The 21,458-nt window shown below is 36.0% G+C and overlaps 2 protein-coding genes and 1 non-coding gene across 3 annotated transcripts; 1 reads left to right on the top strand and 2 right to left on the bottom strand.

Moving 5' to 3' along the window:
- Nucleotides 1-840: 840 nt before the first annotated feature.
- On the bottom strand, nucleotides 841-1,750 carry LOC130590632 (uncharacterized). The gene is made up of 3 exons (XM_057393119.1): nucleotides 1,351-1,750; nucleotides 1,190-1,303; nucleotides 841-1,130 (listed from the first exon to the last, which is right to left on the bottom strand). Exons 1-3 carry the CDS (start codon nucleotides 1,748-1,750, stop codon nucleotides 841-843), a joined length of 804 nt encoding a protein of 267 aa, XP_057249102.1.
- An 897-nt stretch (nucleotides 1,751-2,647) lies between these two features.
- LOC125495300 (small nucleolar RNA R71) lies at nucleotides 2,648-2,753 on the top strand. The gene has a single exon (XR_007271941.2). It is a non-coding gene; the product is annotated as a small nucleolar RNA R71 (small nucleolar RNA).
- Nucleotides 2,754-10,831: 8,078 nt separating this feature from the next.
- LOC104906004 (protein GLUTAMINE DUMPER 3) lies at nucleotides 10,832-12,089 on the bottom strand. Its single transcript, XM_010694681.4, has one exon. The coding sequence runs from the start codon at nucleotides 11,928-11,930 to the stop codon at nucleotides 11,397-11,399; it is 534 nt and encodes a 177-aa protein (XP_010692983.2). The 5' UTR covers nucleotides 11,931-12,089; the 3' UTR covers nucleotides 10,832-11,396.
- Between the last annotated feature and the right edge of the window lie 9,369 nt (nucleotides 12,090-21,458).

Genomic DNA, 21,458 nt, shown 5'->3' with positions numbered 1-21,458 from the left:
TGCAAACACACATCAAAGTCAGAACCATAAACACTAAAATCATCCATAAATACCTCCATGATATTTTCAATGAAATCAGAAAAAATGGCCATCATACATCTCTGAAATGTGGCAGGGGCGTTGCACAAACCAAATGGCATTCTGCGATATGCAAAAGTGCCATAGGGGCAAGTGAACGTCGTCTTCTCCTGATCAGCTGGGTGAATGGGAATCTGAAAGAAACCTGAATATCCATCCAAATAACAGAAAAAGTTATGTTTTGCTAATCTTTCTAACATCTGATCAATAAAAGGGAGAGGGAAATGATCTTTCAGAGTGGCAATGTTTAATCTGCGATAGTCAATACACATCCGCCAACCTGTAACAGTACGAGTAGGAATTAGTTCATCCTTATCATTCTTAACAACAGTAGTCCCCCCTTTTTAGGAACAACTTGAACCGGGCTCACCCACTTAGAATCTGAGATGGGGTAGATGATGCCCGCGTCAAGTAGTTTCATAATTTCCTTTTTCACCACCTCTTGCATATTAGGATTCAAACGTCTTTGAGGTTGTATGCAAGGGCGGTGATTTTCTTCCAAATTAATTCTATGCATGCAGAAATCAGGACTAATGCCCTTTAGATCATCAATACTATACCCAATAGCCTTCTTGTGCATGCGAAGCACTGTAAGAAGTTGTGAAAGCTGGCTATCTGTGAGTTTAGTACTGACAATCACAGGACATTCCTCAGCATCATCAAGAAATGCATATTTGAGATGAGAAGGTAAAGGTTTAAGTTCTAACTTCTTTACCTGTGGTTCGGAAGTAGAGCAAATAGTCTCCATTACCTTACAATCTGCTACCGTACAATGTCAAGATCATCAGTGAGATCAAGACTTGTCTCCAATAATTCATCAGACAGAAATTGTGAAAAACTAACTCCAGAGATCTCATCGAGTATGTCAATCCTGCAACATGTGTGCTCAAGCATAGGGGACTTAATAGCATTGGTTAACTTAAAAGTAATAGTATCATCACCAACACTCAAAGTCAGAGAGCCAGATTTTACATCAATAACAGCACCAGCAGTACATAGAAAAGGTCTACCCAAAATAATGGGAATTTGACTATCTTCTTCCATATCAAGTACTACAAAGTCCACAGGAATATAAAATTTTCCAACTCTAACAGGACATCCTCTAAAATACCCAAAGGATACTTCACAGATCGATCAGCCATCTGTAAAGTAATCTGTGTGCACTTCAAAGCACCCAAGTTCAGTTTATTACAGACAGATAAAGGCATAACAGATACACTAGCACCTAGATCACACAAAGCCTTATCTATAAACAAGGGATGGAAAAACTACCAGGATCTTTTAATTTGGGTGGAATTTTATTTTGCAGAACAGCACTGCATTCTTCAGTTAAAGCAACCCTATCTATCCCACCAAAATCTTTCTTTTTAGTTATCATATCTTTCAGAAACTTGGCATACACAGGTACTTGAGAAATTAAATCAGTGAAAGGAACTGTTACCTCAAGATTTTTGACCATAGACATAAATTTACCAAGTTGTTGATCGACCTTTGATTTTTGCATCCTATGGGGGAAAGGTAGTGGTGGAGTAGGAGAATCAGTAACCTTCTCCTTGCGTTTCTCTGCGTCATCCACTTTCCCGCGCTCAACTTCAGTTCTGGAGCTATCCTCACCTTCATTGTCATCCACAGCATCATTCTGAACTGGAGGTATTGAATCATCAGTAGGCATAGGTGGGCATCATATTGTGTACCGCTTCGAAGAGTGACAGCATTAGCGGTTTCTTTAGGAATTGGTTGCCCCGGCAGATGACCTGGTTGCCTTTGTGCATTGTTTCCAGCCACCTGAGCAAGTTGAGTCTCCAAATGCTTGGTGGTGTTCTTCAGCTCCTTGATGCTCTCCTCATGATTTTTCTGCATAGAAACCATCATTTTCATTAGATCAGACATAGTAGGCTCTTGAGAGCTGTTATTATGAGGAGCTTGCTGCTGATAGCCTTGGGGTGAAGGCCTATTGAAACCAGGAGGGGGGTTCTGAGGAGCCCCTTGATAATATGGTGGTCTAGCAGCATGTTGTGGTGGGTTTTGATGTGGTGGTTGGTAGGAAGATTGTGGTGGAGGTTGAGGATTTTGGACATTGTTGCTCTTATAGGAGAAATTGGGGTGATCTCTCCAACCTGGGTTGTAAGTGTTAGAATAGGGGTTGTGTGGTCTCTGCTGAAAAGCATTGGCATGCTCCATCTGATTCGGATCAGGTTGACTGTAGGAACAATCATGACCAAAGTGGCCTTGAATACCACACACTTCACAAAAGGAGGAAGTAATAGGAGCCATGGAGGACATCGCATTAATACTCATGGGAGGAGTAGTGGATGCGAAGATTTCAATGAGTCCATCTTCATGCTCAACTGTGCTACTTGTGAGGACAACAAAGCATATGCATCAGCATCCAACTTCTTCTTTGAGTAGTCCTGGAGGAGCTATGATCATTTGCTGCTAAGTTGGCCAGAAAATCGTATCCTTCATCTACCCCTTATCTAGGAAGACACCCCCTGCAGATGAATCAATCGTGCTCTTGATATGAGGTTGTAGACCATTGTAGAATGCTTGGGTGATGAACCACTTATCCAGATTGTGGTGTGGGCATCTCTCTGCAGATCCTTAAATCTATTCCATGCTTCCTTCAATGTTTCATCAGGTTCTTGTTGGAAGGTGGCAAGCTTGTGTCTTATTTCTGCAGTTTTGGTGGGAGGGTAGTACTCTTTCAGGAATGCTTCAGATATAGCACTCCACTCAGTTTCATTAACATCATTCAGCCACTTCTGTGCCTTGTCCTTTAGTGAAAATTCAAAGACCATAACCTTCAACTGATCAGGAGTGACCCCTTGGTGCTTAACGGTACGACAAAGCTGTTGAAACCGTTGTAAATGATTTGCAGGGTCTTCAGATGGATGGCCACCAAATTGATTCTGCTGGATCATGTTGATGAGGCCAGGCTTGATTTCGAAGTTGACTGCTTGTATATCAGGCATAGTAGGGCCTGTGGGAACATTGCCAGAAGAAGGTACCCCATAAGATTTCAGCGACTTAGGAGGCATAATTAGTTCAGTTGGTTCTTCCGTGGCTTTTTTCTGATTAGCAGACTGCTTTTTCTTCTTTGTGTCTTTGAGCTGCCGGATGGTTTTCTCAAGATCAGGATCAGTCTGAACTGGAGAACCTGTTCTTTTAGACCTGGGCATAAAAGAAACAAAGAAAAATGTGCAGTGAGATGGCCTCAATTGGAACTTGAAGTTCCAATGAGACAGCAGAAATAGTCAAATAATTAATCAGAAAGCTATAGAAACTAGCCGTCTCCCCGGCAACGGCGCCAAAAACTTGATGTGTTTTAAAATATACCGCAAGTGCACGGTGTCTGTTGGCAGAAACTGGCAAATACGGGTCGATCCACAGGGAGAGGAGTTCTACAGATTTATGTCCAATTATCTAACTACTTCCAGAGAGGAAAATATTGAGAATTAATAACTAAACTAGAAAAACTAGAACGCAGAAAAATGGAAATTTATCAAATAATTAAAAACCTAGGGCAATCGATCGGTCCACCATGCTTATACCAGTTTAATCAATATAATATAGTTCAACAACACTTGGATTGAGGTTTGAATAAATGAAATATTTCGCTAATCCTTGGTCAGGCATTAACAACTCCTAGATTAACATATGCCAGTACGGTCGCTCAACATAATCAAATCTACCTATTGTAACAAGCCTCTAATGAATATGATCTTTCGATTCTAATTCTTATTAGCTAAACATAACTCATGATATTGCGCAATTACATGAATTAAACAAGTATAACAAATCAATAGGAATTATTCTAATTCAATCCAATTATTGAAGAACATCAAACCACAATAAAAAAGGTATAAACATGGCTTCCCTCTCTAAACCCTAGAAATAGACTACTCACTCATGATGATATTAAACGCAATAAACATAATCAAAGTAAAAGAATTCATAAAATTAAACTAAGTAGAGAAGAATACCAAATGATTGAAGGACGATGGAAAAGGAAATCGACGATCTATATAATCTTCCAATGTAAAAGTTCAACAAAAGTAGAGAGAATAAACTAAGTGTTTGGCCCTAAAAAACGTAGAAAATAAGATAGGTTCAACGAAAATACTAAAAACCTATTTATACTAAATACAAAACCGGCTAAAAAAACCCGAAAAATCGCGTCCTGAGAGTCCGCCCGGTCGACCGGGAAATCCGCCCGGTCGGGCGACGGTGATCGCAGACTTACGACGAAGGAAAAATTCCGCCCGGTCAACCGGGCGAAATCCGCCCGGTCGGGCGCGTAAGCGTTTTTCTTCGTCTGATCGCCCGGTTGACCGGGCGAAATAAAAGATGAAAAATCCCAAGTATTGAAGTTCGCCCGGTCGGGCGCGTGAGTGATTTCTTCTTCGAACGCTGCTGTGGCTAAGTATGAAACTCCGCCCGGTCGGGCCACTCCGCCCGGTCGGGCCACTCCGCCCGGTCGACCGGGCGAAGGTATTTACTTGTCTTTTTCTTCGTGGAATCCAACCAAAATGCTCATGCGGTCTTCCGGATACGCCTTGGACCTTGTGTGACTGCTAGACTTCCGTGTTGCGACTCCGATAAAGGTACAGAGTACCAAATCCGCATCAAAACCTGCAAAACACGACAAGAACTCCAAACACATCAAATCCACAAGAAAAGAGCTCGAAAGAGCCCAAATCGACTATCAAAACTAAGGGGATTAGAGCGAATAATCGATGAATAATGAACACATCAAGTTGAAAGTGAAGTTATTGATTTATACAAAAGAAAGGGAGTAGATGCCCTACTCCTTAAATTGGATTTTCACAAAGCATATGATAGCGTGTCATGGACGGAGCTTTCTTCAAGGATTCTTACTCAAATGAATTCCACGCCTCAATGGTTCGAGTGGGTAATGACTTATGTCACTTCGGCTTCGGCTTCGATATTGATCAATGACTCTCCTATCTGTCCTTTAAAACTACACCGTGGCCTTAGGCAATGTGATCCATTATCACCTTTCTTATTTGTCTTCATTGTTGAAGCTCTCAATCAAGTAATAAAAAAGACAACAAGCTTGAATTTATGAAAGGGAATTGAATGTTCCAAAAATGGCCTAATGATCACACACTTACAATACATCGATGACACTCTTATATTTATTGATGTTAGCTTGGTCTCCCTCAAAAACATAAAAAATGCACTCATATTATTCCATCTAGCATCGGGCCTTCAAGTGAAGTTTCACAAAAATTCACTAATGGGAATAAACATTTCCGAGCCATGGCTCATAAGTGCCACAAGCACCCTCTTATGCAAAGTTGGCAACATCCTATTCACCTATCTAGGCTTGCCTATAGGTGGAGATCTATCTCGCAATCAAGCATGGGACCCGGTTATTGAGAAGCTATCCAAGAAGCTTGCAACATGGAAAGATAAAATGCTTTCTATAGGAGGGAGGATCACTCTCATAAATCCCTCTCTATCTAACCTCCCTCTTTACTACATGTATCTCTTCCCCATTCCCAAAGGTGTGATTAAAAAAATTAATGAAATCACACGTCAATTCCTATGGAGTGGTAGCTCGAAAAAAAGAGCACTTCCTCTTGTCTCATGGAACATAGTTCAATTGCCAAAATACCTTGGGGGTCTTAGCATTGGCAATATAATGCACAAAAATCTTGCATCATTATTCAAATGGATATGGTGATTCTTTAATGATCCATCTTCTCTTTGGTGCAAGGTTATTCAAGACAAGTACAACTATGCTCCAACGCTATCCATCCCCAAAACTGGTGGTCCATGGGCGAAACTTTGTGTTGCCATATTTTAATACTCTAGTGCAAAATCACTCATGATGAAAGGGGTGCGTAAAAACATCCACAATGGGTATAGCTCGTTATTTTGGCATGATCCTTGGATTGATTCTCTCCCATTGAAAAAAAATATTCCCAATGCTGTTTTCAATTTCAATCAATCCAAACGCAACAGTGGTAGCGTAAGGTTTTTGGGATGGTTACAATTGGATTTGGAGCTTCGTGTGGCGAAGAGAATTCCCACCTCGTGACTCAATTGAAAAATTGAATGTTAATGCCATGTTGATGCAAGTATGTCCAACTCAAAACAATGATGATTCTTTCATTTGGGCTTTCAACAAATCTGGCCTATTTTCCACAAAATCATCACTCAAGAGCTGGATAAACTTCATCCCCCTCCCCATTAAGATGCGATGAAAGGCGTGTGGAGGGGTATTGTCCCCCACTGCGTCGAAGTATTAAAACACGCCACAAACTTGCCTCTCTTGGTATTATTCCGGTTGAAAGCGGTATTTGTGCTCTTTGTGAATCAAGCCTAGAGACGAGTGACCACCTTCTACTGCATTGCAACTTCACTCATCAAATATGGGCATGGTGGCTTGATCTATGTCATGTAAAATGGGTCTTTCTATTAAATCTTAGAGGGGCCTTTGACCAATGACATTGTTCGAAGAAGAACTCTTTCTTTAAGAAGATATGGTTTGTCAGCTTCTTCATAATTGTATGGACGGTGTGGAAAGAAAGAAATTACCGCATATTTGGCAATTCATCCAATTCTAGCAAGACCTCCAAGGCACGGTATTTCTTAGACTTGACTGGTGGATAAGCGGTTGTGTACCAACTTTCCTTACTCACCTTTAGATGTCCAAAGGAACTCTTCGTGTCTCATGTGGAACAAAAATGCTGGCGTCCTGGGTTCTCTCCCCTCGACTGCTGATCCCGATGTATGGCTAGCCCCAAATCGGTCTCATATTAAATGGAACGTTGACGCTTCCGTCAATCCACTTGTCTCGGGTTCAGCCATTGGGGGTGTATTGCGAAATAAACATGGAAACTTCATGTGCTTATTCTCCTCGCCTTTCCCGTTCATTGAAATTAACTGTGTAGAAATCCTCGTCATTCATCGTGCAATCTCCATATCCCTTGCAAGTGAAGCCACAAAGAATGCCAAAATTGTTCTTGAATCAGACTCGGCCAAATGTAGTGTTATGGTGCAACAATGATAGTGGTGGGCCATGGAACATGAATTATCATCTCAATTTCATCCAAAATGCTAGGAAGAAATTCCTGGATATTTCTATTATCCACAAAGGGATGGGCACCAATATGGTGTTTGATTCACTTGCAAAGTAAGGGCTACACCGACAATCCGAATCCATAGCATGACTTTGAGCTCAGCAAAATCAAGTTGTTTAGGAATGGCTGCTTGTTGTTTCAATTTTGCCTTAGCTATGCAGATTGTGTAGTTTGATAGTGTAGCTTGTTTTTATTTTTTCGCATTTGAGTAGGAATTTGTGTAAGCGACGTCTTAGACTTGTGTAATGTTTTTCGCAAAGAGGTAAACGGTCTCCTCAATCTTGGGTGTGTGTTAACACTATGAAAGTTTTCTTCTTTTTTAGAAGAAATACCTGAATTAAGTCGAGGCTTTCTTTCTCTTTATGGTCTAATGAAATGAAATGACTCATTATAAAAAAAACTAAATCGTCAACTAATCATGCTCGTGCAATTCTCAAAAGTATTGCCCATAAATTAGACACATTTTTATTTATTTTGAACACTTTTTTATTTTTGTTTCTCTCAAATTAATTTGAACATTTATTTTTAGCATGGTATCATTATTATTATTATATTATTTTTCTTACACCCTTGCGGCTCATACTCTATCTCTATCAATAAAAACCCAACTTTTTCCTCCCTTCAATAAAAATATATACCTTACTGTCTTCTATCAATAAACTAACATTTAATAACTATAACTCTACAAGCTATCACCTTAATTTACAAGTTGTCAAGTTCCAACAAGTGTTCAAGTTCCAACAAGTGTTCAAGTGTTCAAATAATCTTCTTGCACGGAGGAAGTACGTAACTAATTGTCCAACCCTTTTATGTGATACACTCCAAGACTTTTATGATTTGCTTTGCATACTACACTAGTACTGATAGTACATACTACATACACTCAGCAAGGTTGTAGCATCTCATGTGACAAAAGGTCACGGGGATTGGTCCGGTTGCGAGATCATGATCTCGCTATTACTTTGTTGTTCCACCTGTGAAATCAGCCCTCTCCTTCCTTTCCTTTCGTCAGGGTTCTGGTGATCGCCATCCACCAGCATAACAGTTCCACCACAGTTATTTATCAACTCAGACCTCCAGATTGAGCAGCTATATCCTAGCTTAAGTTTAAGTTATCTTTGCTATTGTAATTGTTCTGTAAGAGCAAGCATTGCTCAGTTTAATTTGGTTGTATTAGCGGTAGGTTGTATAACCATTTTTTAATTAATGCATTCTTAACCCGTTGTCAAAAAAATAAGGTTGGGCACATTGCTACGACGTGCACATTCTTCACTAATTTTTTACGAGAAAATGTAGTTGACTATATGTGCAATGCAGACTTAATACTTCACCGTTATTTTTTAACTGTAACGTTTTTTTATTTGGAAGCTTCATATTACTTGCGGCAATATTTTCTTATTTGGTAATATCTTCTCTCTATGTCTCTCAGTCTCTCCTATCACATGGGTCCCACTTTTCATATATCTAATCTTTCTCTCTTTTTTTCACATGAGTTTTTTAAAAAATATGTCAATGAGGTATATAGTAATTATTATAAAACGGAGGAAGTATTAACAAAGATTCGCATGGTAAAAAAAATTGTTAGAAACTTAGAATGCCACGCATTTGAGATTTAATTGTTAATTTGGGACCCATTTTGACAACATATATCCAAAAAGTAGTGATTTTCTAGAGCTGTTAAATGGGTCGTGTCGAGTCTATCGGTAAACTAGTCAAAAACCCTCGATCCTAACCCTACTCGTTTATTAAACGACTCAATAACGCTCAATCCTAATCCGAGTCGTTTATTAAATGGGTTATTAATTACTCGGCCCGTTTATCATGCGTCTATATATACATAAACTAAACAAATGTACGTCATATTTCTTAAAACACATCTTATATACTAATATCTTACCTAAATAAACCAAATCGAAAAACCAAAGAATAAATCTTATTTATTTGTGAAAAATACTTGAATTATTTCGAACTCAACTAATAATATTCATGGTAGAATAGTAGGTAAACTTGTTGTCATGTCGAATTCGGGATAAATTGTTCAACCCTAACCCAACCGTTTATTAAATGATTGACGTCGGGTCAACCATCTAACTTAATTAAACGGGTTGAAAATTTTGACCCAAACCCTCTAATTTCATGTCGAGTTCATGCCGGGTTGGCAGATCATGTCAATTTTTACCATGTCTATGATTTTCCCGTAGATTTTTCATGTCACTTTTGCTCGAGCATTTCACTCCACCCGGGCGGGCAACCCTTTTGCTCGAGCATGCATTTATTAGAGGACTTCGGAGGCTTGCAGGGAGCATTGGCCCGGGCAGGCGTTTTTTCGAGCCCGTCCGGGCCACCCATATCTGCACGTGTTATGATCCTTGGATTGCTTTTAGTCCTAGGAACATAATTACCCTATTTTCTGATTTTTGAAAGTGTAACACATATATTTCATAATTCAAATTTGGAGCCTAATCGTTTTTTTAGGATTTTAAGAGAGTGAGCGAGTTTATGGGAGAACAAGTTGGATTATGGAGCGCGAACAACAGCCTTCTGAGTTAATCTCGTGCTCTATAATCCAACTTTTAACAAGTTTGCAAGTTTCAACAACGAATGTTCGCGCCACAACACCCCACCTATATTTCCCTGTTCCAAGTAATCCACTCCCCGCCAAAGTTAAACACAAATTTCCAAATTAGCTTCTTTCTTTTCTTTCACTTTTGTTCATTTCATTTCATTTCATTACCTTTGAGTGAGAATATGTTCCCCCTTCCCCACTTCTAATCAGTCACTCACGCAATGACAATAGCAAATATATTGTACATATATTCTCCACTTACCCATTATCGTTTTCTTTTTCTTTTTGGAGTATTAGATAGCCATTGATTTTAGAATAGTTAAAAAAAAAGATGGTCTCTCTTTTATATATAAAAAAATTAACACTTATAATAGTTTACAACAAAAGGATGTAACATGATAGCTTTTGTTGTGGCCTTTTCTTTTCTTTTTCTTCTCTTCTTTTTAGAAGGTACAAATTACAATAACAACAAGATATAAAGGCTAACATATGAATTTGAAATTATGTTGAGTAAAAGACAAAGTATGTAAAATAAGCCATACATAATTAGTTGAAATTTGTCTTTTTCTATCTTTAAGAGGTATATAAAAGGTGAATCCAAGAAATATATTCAAATTTTAATACTTTACTAATATTCAAATTTAAGTGTAGATGATTAGATAATTAAAGATTTTATATGGATGGACCCTACTTTGCATAAACAATTTTCTTTCTTTACAAAAACTTAAATATTTCTCCATATCTTGTTTGTAACTAGTGCGCCTCAGATATTACTTCAACTAGAACGATATTATTCGTGATTAATTTAATCAGAAAAAAACAACTACAACAATTTATACTCCCACCATTTCATTTTAATCTACATGCATACTTACACTTTTCACGTATGTCAATGCAAAATTTTGAAGACATATATTTTTAGTTTTGTATTTGTAACAATTATTAAAAGTATTAATAGAATACATGTTATGATGAATCTAACAAGATCCCACATGACTATATTTTCATCCGCGTATAAATCACAAATGATGGTCAAAGTGAAATTTATTACTAGTGTAAAATATCAAAACGGAAGGAGCATAAGTGATGAAGATATTTTATAAGATGAACTAACACACGAAATATATTACATTATGGAGTCGATAAAAATCTCTCCTTGTATACATTTCCCGCAAAATTAAACCAAATCTCTACTATGTAAAAAGAAGGCAATCAAAAAGGATAAAAGAAAAGGGATTAAAAGGACAAAAATAGACCCATATGAGTCATTCTCTAGCTTCAAAATTGACGGGACATGATCCTCTTCATTAATTGGACGGTCCAGTTGATATATGTAATTTTTTCTAATTCTTACTCTATAGCAATCCATGTAAACTGGAGTGGATTCTTCCCATGTTACCCAAGAAAAAGTAGGTTTTTTGTTTGTGTATGTTTTTTTTTGGGTGGCCTCACATATGACACAATTAAGGTGTACTAACTAGCTACTAACTATGTAGTATGGAGACGAATGGGTTTTAAAATCAGAAATGTTTTTCGAGATAAGGATACCTCAGGTATCAGCTATTTTCGGGCTTCATTAGCACAAAAACAACGGGACCAAATTTGTAAATGCATGGACCACGTACTAGTAAACAATGAACTCAATTATTTGGGTGAGTGGTGGTTTCATTTTCTTTAGGCTTCTCATCATCATCCTCAACAGTACTAGTGCTCTCCTTGTTACCATCACCTTTGGTATTATTAAGAGTAGTACTAGACATAAGATGATCATCATTAGAATATGTCTTGGAGAACATTAAAGCTGGAGTAGCCAAGAAGGTAGGTTTGTCATTGCCTGCCATAATAACCACAATCTTCTCTTCAAAAACAGGTACACCATTTATTTTACTCATTCCATCTCCTTTCTCACCACTCTCTAAATCACCTCCTTCATTATTGCTTTGTTGTTGGGTATCATCACTAGACAATCTCCAATAAGAGCACGCCAATATCAATAGGGCAAAGGCTATAAGGCCCAGCATCGCAGCGAGTCCTCCGAATAGGTAAGGGACTGGCGAGTGCCACGGTGATCTTGGTTGGCCTGTGGATGACATCGTCGTCGCCGCCGCCGATTCCGGAGCAATGATAAAGGAGTTCTTTTCCGGGGTTATAGTGGCGTGTAAGGTGGTTCTCATATTTTGTATATGTTGTCCTGTTTTTTTGGTTTTTGAAGATGACAAGAAGAAATGACTAGTTTCTTTTCTTTGTTGTTGTTGTTGTTGTTGTTGTTGTTGATATGTTGTGGTTATAAGTTAGGTGAGTGGGTTTTGGATGGGGTGGGTGATGGGGTGATAGAGTGTATTTATAGGAGTAAGAAAAAGAAAAGTAGGAGAGAGAAGATATATTTAGGGAGTAATTAAAAGGATCACAGATTGGGTGATGTTGTGTTGTTGGAAGGAGTTAGCTAGGAGGATAGACATCATGGGGTAAGGCTAAGCTAATTAAACTAAAACCAATTTTGGGAGGGAACTTTTGGATTTTTCTCATGTACCAATTGCGTACCTCAACAAAGATGGTTTCGGCAGGTGGGGCCTGCCTAATCACACTGATAGTAGTAGCCTAGTAGGCTATAACTTTATACTTTATTGGCTAAGTTGCGGTAATATTGGGACTCACCACTTCCATGCAAGCGCGGCATTCTGCTAGCTAGTAAAGGACAATAGGAAAGAGTCATGCACAAGCCAAGTCCCACCATTAACAACTAACGAGCAATTCTTCTATATCACACTGTTAATAAATAACTTCTATTCGTCGTCTTAAAATTATTTAAAATCGCTTCAAAAATGTTGAAATTATATTTATAACCTTTTCGTTTTTTCCCAGACTGCCACCATCACAATTCGTCTCTTGCCAGGCTCCCACCACCACCTCAAACTAGCAGACCTCACCCACCCCCACCACCAGCCCCCTCTATCACCTCAAGTTACAGATCTGAGTTCATCAACCTTTCTCTCACCACCATCGCCAATCCAACTCAACTCAACGAAGCTACCCCACCATCACCGTATTCGTCGGCCTTTCTCTCACCACCATCGCCAATCCAACTCAACTCAAAGAAGTTACCCCACCATGGATGTATTCATCGGCCTTTCTCTCACCACCATCGACGATCACTTCTTCGAAGTTGTCGTCTCTCACCATGACCAGATCTCTTCTTTGCACAATGATTCCAGGACAAAATTGAAATTTTTTTAGGACCATGGGGGTAAACGTCCTTCCACCCATGGCCGGAACGTCCAGGCCAGGTGTTCGGGCCATGGGTGAAACGTTTAGTCGGGACTTTTGCCTTCATGGTCCCAAAAAAATCTCAATTTTGTTAGTAGGTGGGTGGTGGTGGATGGCGGGTGGCAGGAGGATGTAGGTGATGGCAGGTGGTGGGAGGCCGGTGGTGGTGGGTGATGGCGGAGGTGGTGGGTGGTGAAAAACGAGAAAGGTAAAACAGTCAAATGAAATGATCCTGGGACGATTTTAAGTAATTTCGGGGTGATGTTTAACTATCCCCGTTAATAATCAAGTAGCTACAAGCGTAAAAGACAAATTTATAAGGAACTCCTATTACATAGACCAGTAACTTCTAAGATAAGTAACTGAATAGAGGATATAATCAACCTCAACAACTATGATCAGTAACCCCTACTATAGTAATAAGTAACCTTAATAATTATAAGTAACCTTAATGTATTAATTTTATATGTGACTTGGCCACACAGTTAACTAAAGATGTGGTCAGCTACATATAAGACTTAGTAAAAATGTTAACCATTTTATTATAGGTCCGAGACCATCAAATAAATGAATGAAAAAAACTCACACTCTATTGACTTTATTGTATTCCTTTTCAAATATTTCTCGTTTGTTATTTTCATGTTGATTTTATTTTAGTGCATGATGTGTGAGTCTCTATTATTTCTAACCTCAAGCACAATGGAATTATAAAATTTTCAGATGATAGAACTAGATCACTTTTGACTTTTGAGTTTGCTATATGTTAATTACGGTGCGTGGACTTCAATTTGAGTGTGTAATTGTGTTGTAAATTCTAATTATCACACTGTGACTCTAATCCTTCTCCTTTCTTAATTTCTCCCTTAGAGTTTGGGCAATTAGCGTGTTCTCTAATCTAATCTCAATGTAAATTCTCTCAAATTTAGCTAACAGTATATATATACTAGTTTATATATGCACGCGATGCGTGCGAAAATACGTATAAAATTTTTTTTGGGAATGTAAAAAATTAAATTAATTGTTAATTATATTTAATAAATTAGGAATATTTGAATTGTTGATGGTTTTTTTTATAATATTTTTTTTTTATTTTTAAATTAATTAGGTAGTTTCCTTTTTATTTTTAAATTAGAGTAAGTAGTTAGAATAAAGATGTAATAAGGGTAAAATGGGGTTTTTAATATTTTGGTGTCCTACCCCTCTTCCCATATAGAATAGAGATGTTGATCACGCCTTTATCTCCTTGTACAAATAGGCAATAGCCCATATATATATATATATATATATATTATAATATATATATATATATATATATATATATATATATCTAATATCTTCATGAGTCATGGCCGTTATCATCATCGTCACTTATGTTTTATTCTGTTTCTCAGTGATGTACATAGTGGAACTTGAATGATTGTGAGTCCCATGTCACACCAAGCAAATCAATAAGCTGATCATGATTCATGATCATTCCTCACAAACGTCTAACTCAAAAAAAAAAAAAAATAGAATGTTAAAAAAGAAATTAATTATCAACCTTTAATAGAAGTGTGAAATAAGTGACATGTTTATCCAATATAAATATCTACTGAAGGGTTAAAGCTTGTGCAAAGACTTGGCTGCCATACTTGTACCTAGACCTGGGCATGGGCCTGGTCGGGCTTGTTCACGGGTTCGACTTTAAAATGCCGGACTAGGCTGGGCTCGAGCCTGTCCGTGTCGTGCCGGGCTTAAAATTTCCAGAGAAAGGGGAGCTCGGCCCGCAGGCTGGCCCACGGGCTATCTAGGCAGGCTCGTGCTGGTACGCGACTGAAATAAAATTTCTTGACCGTGACAAGCCTACGACCCACGTAGCGGATAACTGGTTGGGCCGGGCCTCGAGCGGGCTCATGCCGACCCGACCCGCGTGCTGGCCCAGCCCATGCCCACCTCTACTTGTACCGTGAGACCTAGCTGATCGCAATCTTCCTGTCCATATAAATGGATATATATTCTACTTACATATTATTGTGTGAAAAATAAGGCATGCTTGAAATGAAGGTAATATATTATGAGACTAACACGGAAACACAAATTGAAATTGAATTTAGATGGTATTAAAAGAGATAATATGATTAATCAAAGAAGAAGAGATGGAAGGGAAAACTTCAGTTGTCTGAAATATTCCTAAGATACTAAGTCACACAAGTTTAATTACCTTTAAAATATTTTATAAATCTTCATATATGGTAGTTCATATAAGTTTTTGAATATCACTAATTGACATCCATAATTTGAAGATAATGTATATATATATACTACTAGGGCCTAACTAGTAATTGATATCTGAGTTGCTCTTCAAACAATTTGATTAAGCTCTAAAAGGCGTACTTAACATGCTAACAGTACTACCTAGGAACTTTATTCTATGATTAAATGTGTAAAACTTTGCCACATGAATTGATGCTTATACCTTTTTATATGTTTATTATCATCTCACTATAGATAATGGTGATTAGATGAATGTCACAAGCTGATTAGTTGTCTTTAATACATAATGGTACGTGTTTAATTTCTATAGAAGTTTCCAAAGAACAGTATCTACCAACTTTTACAGATTGATCACGTAATTAATTTCTTAGAAGTGCTAACCCAACAACTAAAATGCAACTTCTATTGGTAAGATAATCATGTTAAATTACCTCAGCTTCATACTTTTTTAATGATTACTTAAAGGGACCCTATATTCCTATATTCTCCACTATACACATATTGCGTCGTTGAGAAAAACAATTGGACTCATATTTTATGTTCAGATTTGGCAAAGTTTTATCCGAGCCGGAACATCGAACCATTTGCAATTTTTTTTTAAAATTATTAACTTCAAATCATTTTTACTAACATACTTCTATTTCTTAATACATGCACTATTTCTTTTAGGCGCATAAACCAAGGGTGAAGACATAGAAGTTTTGTAATTGCTTTTCTTACTCATGTGATACATAGTTAAAGAAGCGGACGGTATTAAAAATTAGTACTAGTATTATAAAACTTACTAAATAGGAAAATTATTCTTGTATCATGAAACATCCCGAAGTGAAAAAATGGTCCATGCATGCATGTATTAAGATTATTAATGGTAAGAAATATGCATTGACAATGCAAGTGTATCGTCAAGTCAGTTTGAGCAAGGTTTTTGCAGGTTTGAATCTAACCGATCGAACCAATATATCTATAATTTAATATTTTATAGATATCAACTAATTTAATTACTCCTAGTTAATCTTTATTAGAATTGTGTCCATAATTTAGAACTACATCCATCTATATTTCTAACCTTTGTGACTCCCTAATCAGCAAATAACATGGTGCAACACTTTGATAAAAATACATATTGTCAAGCATACTCTAAGTGCAAATCTTATCCGGATTCCAACATTAGTACTTTTGATTGATCATCTCCCACACGAGTCCATTTCAAAAGCTATAGTGGAAACGCACTGAAAACTATTTTGGTGGCAAAAGAAAAAGAAGATGATATCAGCCAATATGTACTCATTAACCTGCAAAAGAAGATGAATAAAATAGAATTATGGTTAAAGTGACAACAGCATATTATTCTCTCTCTTGGCACAATTTCAACACATAGAAAGACATAACTATATTCTTTTTAGATATACCATATGCTAACATATGATGTGCTATTTTCCGTTTAACTAATCTTTTTTATTCGGTAATTTGCTGGTCCAAACAGGTTCAACCCTTATGAGATAGGGGATGAGGAAGAGATCGCAACCCATAAGAAACTTCCAGAGATTGAAAACTGGGGATTTATACCCAGATAAATCCACACAAACACCTCAAATATGAGGTTGATGAGAGTCGAACTCTCAACCATAAGGTTGAGCTCTAACTATTGGGTTCCCACATGATTCTCTTTCCGTCTAATTAATTGCGATATTTTAGTACTAGTGATATGTGACCTAAGCTATTAATTTACTATTCATAACATATCTTCTTTTTTACTTTTATAATGCTATGGGCCATGTGTATAATATATGATGGTAGATTATTATTGTTGTAATTACATGGAGAATTAATTAGTATTAGGGGCCACGCACCCATTTCAACAATCATTTGATGGATTTGTTGATTGATTATTATTCTAGATATGAGTAAACTAAAACAACTTTAATTTACTATAATAAGATTACAGAAGATGCATTTCTTACTTTTTATCCTTGATGATTAGACAATATAAATTGTAAACTTCTTGTTTATTTAATTTAAATTATTACAAGGTTCGATTTGTATTTTAAAACTATGCAACATAACATAGGATATGGTCATTTTGATACTCCTTAATTAAGAGAGTTAGGCGATTATTCCATCATTATCTAGAAGGTTAATGCACATGAAGTCATTTCATTTCAGTGAAATGCATGGAATAATATGGAGATATTCCTGTAAATAATGGATAAGCCTAACACAAACTAGTGCAATTTCAGCAAGTACCATATAAATCAATAGTGATCGATGCATGGCATATTTAATTTCATAAATGTATCTTCTTAGGTTTGACATTTGATAGTGGCCTAGAAAAAAATAAATATAATAATTACAACAAAGGAGGCCAAGATATATATATGAAAATATGATGCAATTTCATGAAATTAACCAGATTCTCTTGTCGCCAATATGGTTGCAACTATAGTACCTATCATCTTTATTAAAAGATGCTCTTGATGTGGTATTGACAGCTCCTTTTATTAATATTACTATGATGATGATCTTCTAATCCAATGCTCTTCAAGTTTTTTTAAACAGATAACTAAGTATTAAGTAAAGTTGAACCTCGGAACTATTATTGAACACAAATTATTAGATTAGACAACGGTATAATTTTAATATAAAACTAGTTTTATAGGTTCGGAAATTCTCCCAAATACTTAAATATTTCATTTATTAGTATTTTATATTGAAATTATAATGCCAAATATTGCTTGATTTAGTGGTTAAGACTTAAGACATCAGTGCACAAGCTTGAGGTCATGAGATTAAATCTTATTATACCATGCATAATCTAATTTTTTTTTTATTGTATGTCGAATACATAAAGTCAAAACACTAAGGGATAGCCCACGTGGCACGGTTTCTTAGTGAGGAACACCTTTTAATATATTAGTTAGAAGCATAGATTAGACAAACCAAAGCCTACATTTTCCTAATAAGCGTATTTCATCTCCCTCTGACCCAATACTATTCTTAAACATCTCGTACAATCCTAGTCGTCTATACTTTTTTCGTTACATCGTGTCCCTTATAATCTCGAACAACAACAAATAATTTTTAAAAAATAACCAGATAGCCTTACCAAATGGATTAAACTAGCCACTGAATGGATTAAATCAGTCACTAAATGAATTAAAGAATGTGATTATTGAATGGATTTATTAACTGGTCATTAAATAGATTAAAATGGTCACTAAATAGATTAAACTAGTCACTATATTTAGAAAGGTGGTTCGATTTCTTCTCAATATTGGACTTGGACTACGCCTAATTTTAAATTAAAAGTAGACGACCTCTACAAGACCAACTGATTATTGAATATCTCACACTCCCTTACAAGTAGATTTAAACTCAATATTTTAAAATAAGGTCATCAATAATATTGATTAATTCAAGCATATATTACTCTCTATTTTTACTTATACTCCCTCCATTATCTCATATTATGGTGCTTCTTTCCTTTTAAAGTGTCCCAAAATATAATTTTTGTTTTCATTTTTAATTTCACACCTTTTCATGATTTTCTTAGAAAAATTTGCCACCCTTATTTATTTGCTTCGTGGAAACAATATTTTTGGTTTGTCTATTCAACCCCAGGGTTAAATTAATCATGCATTCAATGCTCTTTCACCACTTATTGTCATTCTCTTTCCTAAAATCAGTATTTTCCCCATAACATTTATTTTCAATTCACAAACACTTTTTACGTTCCTCTTAGATTCTATTTACCTTAATACCTATATATGAAAAAATAGAATCAAACACTATAATATGGAATGGAAGGAGTCCTATTTTAATTGTCATATTTGTCAACGCACAACTTAGACCATTACAAATGTTAGCAAAAGATTAGTATAATGTACGATAAATTGATTTTGTAATAAATATACATTGAACATGATAAAATTTATTTTAATAATATGTTAGTAATTGATCAAAGTGAACTACGTGAATGTGCCAAAAAGTCAAAAAGGTATTAGGATGTTAGAAATGAGTAAATCATGGCATCATTTAAGCCATAATAACTAATTTTGTTGAAAATCTAAAGAAAGTGTTGGACAAAAATTGGCTAAAATAGTTCACCAAAAAAATGGCTAAAATCATTAACGATGTCCGAAAGAGTAAGAAAAATAGAGAGAAAAAGTGCCCTCTTCTTTAGGAGGGTTGACTCATGATATGGTTGTTTCATTCAAATCTTTACCATTATTAGATCAATTCAAGTTTGACCTATTTAGTACAACAACTAAACAGATCTCCAAATGTGTTAAAATTAGTCAACCGTCATTAAACAGGTCTGATTTGCATCCGTTAATGAATAAAAGTTTTAGACCACTTACAAGTCTAAATAATGGTCCATCCCGAAGTCAATTAATATCAAAGGATTCTTAAGTTTATAAAATTGGCTACTTCTCTCATCACGTCCAATATGGAACAATATTTCTACCTACATATTCCATATTTCCATGGGATTTTAGCACAAAGTTTAGCAAAAATATATTTTTGTTACAGTAAATAATACTTTTATTTTTGGTGATGTAACTAGCTAAGCTAGTGCTAAAGTACCGCCACCAAGGTTCTCTTATCCCAATTGAAGCCTAGCACTTTGAGGATTACGAAACTCTACACCTAAAGTGCTTTTAGTGGGGGAGTCGAACTCGTAATTTTCAAGTAGCAAGTTCCAATTTTGCTATAGAGTCAATATAAAACTGCCTTTTTCTAATATTAATATATTAAATCTAAGAAGGTTGTTCTTAGTCTTATGGTGTTTGATTGTACATCTTGCTTTGTGCTTGCTTTTGCTATACTCAACTTGTAGCAAATGGCAACTACAATTACAAAGGAGGTAAAGTAGATAATGAAGTGATAACAATATTCAAAGGTGCATACCTCATACCTGGCTTAACCCAAATAAAAAAGGTGCATGCCTGGCCTTATACCTATTCTATTGCGCACTCTAGCTAATGCCCTTCTTCTCAGTGTCTTTTTCTTTCTTTTTGATGTGAGATGTTGCCATTGGTGTCTACTTTGATGAGACCTTAATCCAATCAACCACTCTAATTTCCTCAAGGCTTCATTTGTGGAATATGATGCTTTTTTGAGGAAAAAAATATATAGGCTCATTGCTATATATATTTCAATAATAAATAATTAATATAGTTGTACTAATTATTGACAAATAATTTTTCCACTTTCGGCTTGTACCTGAATAATAACTAACTTATTTGTATCTAGTTATTAATTAGTGAAAAACTAATTGATATTTTAACAACTTCCCGTTACCTTATTGTTTGTAGTATTATAGAAATTCCTTAAATGAGAGTGACCAATAAGACAATTTTGTATCCACTGAATACAATTGTTAAGAAAAAAGAGCGTGCAATAGGTTTTGGCCTAGTGATGTAAACATCATCTTCAATTTTCTATGATTTTAAAGGATATCGGGATCAAGTCTCACCCTATATTAATATTAAATTTCTGGACTTTTATTTCACCAACTTGCTAGGTGATATCTTAATAATAACATTGAAGAAAAAAAGGATAAACTATCTTTCGTTTTAGTCTATAGTCTACGTACACCACCAAATTTCTATATTGTTAATTAATATGTTTTCATCCTGAAGGCAACCTTCTTATTTTGTTGAATTGTTTCGTCAATTTCGAGTACTTTGCTGATACTTTTGTAAGTTCGTCAAACATTAGGGTTTTTCTACTTCACCATGACTTCATCCACCTCCATTTATGTAAGTATTTTTGCAAGCTAACGGGAATAATATGTTGAAGAAGGCATATGAAGTAGAATGGAAAGAAATGAGATTACATAAACGACCGACACTATAAAAATTGTAATATGCAAAAACTATTAACTTTATTAACTTTGCTTGTAGTCAAAACTGGGTATCATTAGTCAAATTTCATACTAACAATTTGTATTCTTGACGAAATATATATAAAAATTACTTAAATTTATAGAGATGAGAATCAAGCCTAACACCATCATGCACAATCGTGTATAAAAGTGCACGAATGTATTAATTAAGCATTCTAGATGAAACAAAAGAACTTTCGGAATATGAAGCAAAAGTTTTGCACAGATGTGCAAAATCTCGTACATACATGTGATATGTTTAATGACCATTATTTTAACTTCGAATATCTATAACTTT

The sequence above is a fragment of the Beta vulgaris genome, chromosome 2, assembly GCF_026745355.1.
Source record: "Beta vulgaris subsp. vulgaris cultivar EL10 chromosome 2, EL10.2, whole genome shotgun sequence".
In the NCBI taxonomy this organism is placed as follows: Eukaryota; Viridiplantae; Streptophyta; class Magnoliopsida; order Caryophyllales; family Amaranthaceae; genus Beta; species Beta vulgaris.
This window is presented reverse-complemented; position numbering and strand designations above follow the sequence as displayed.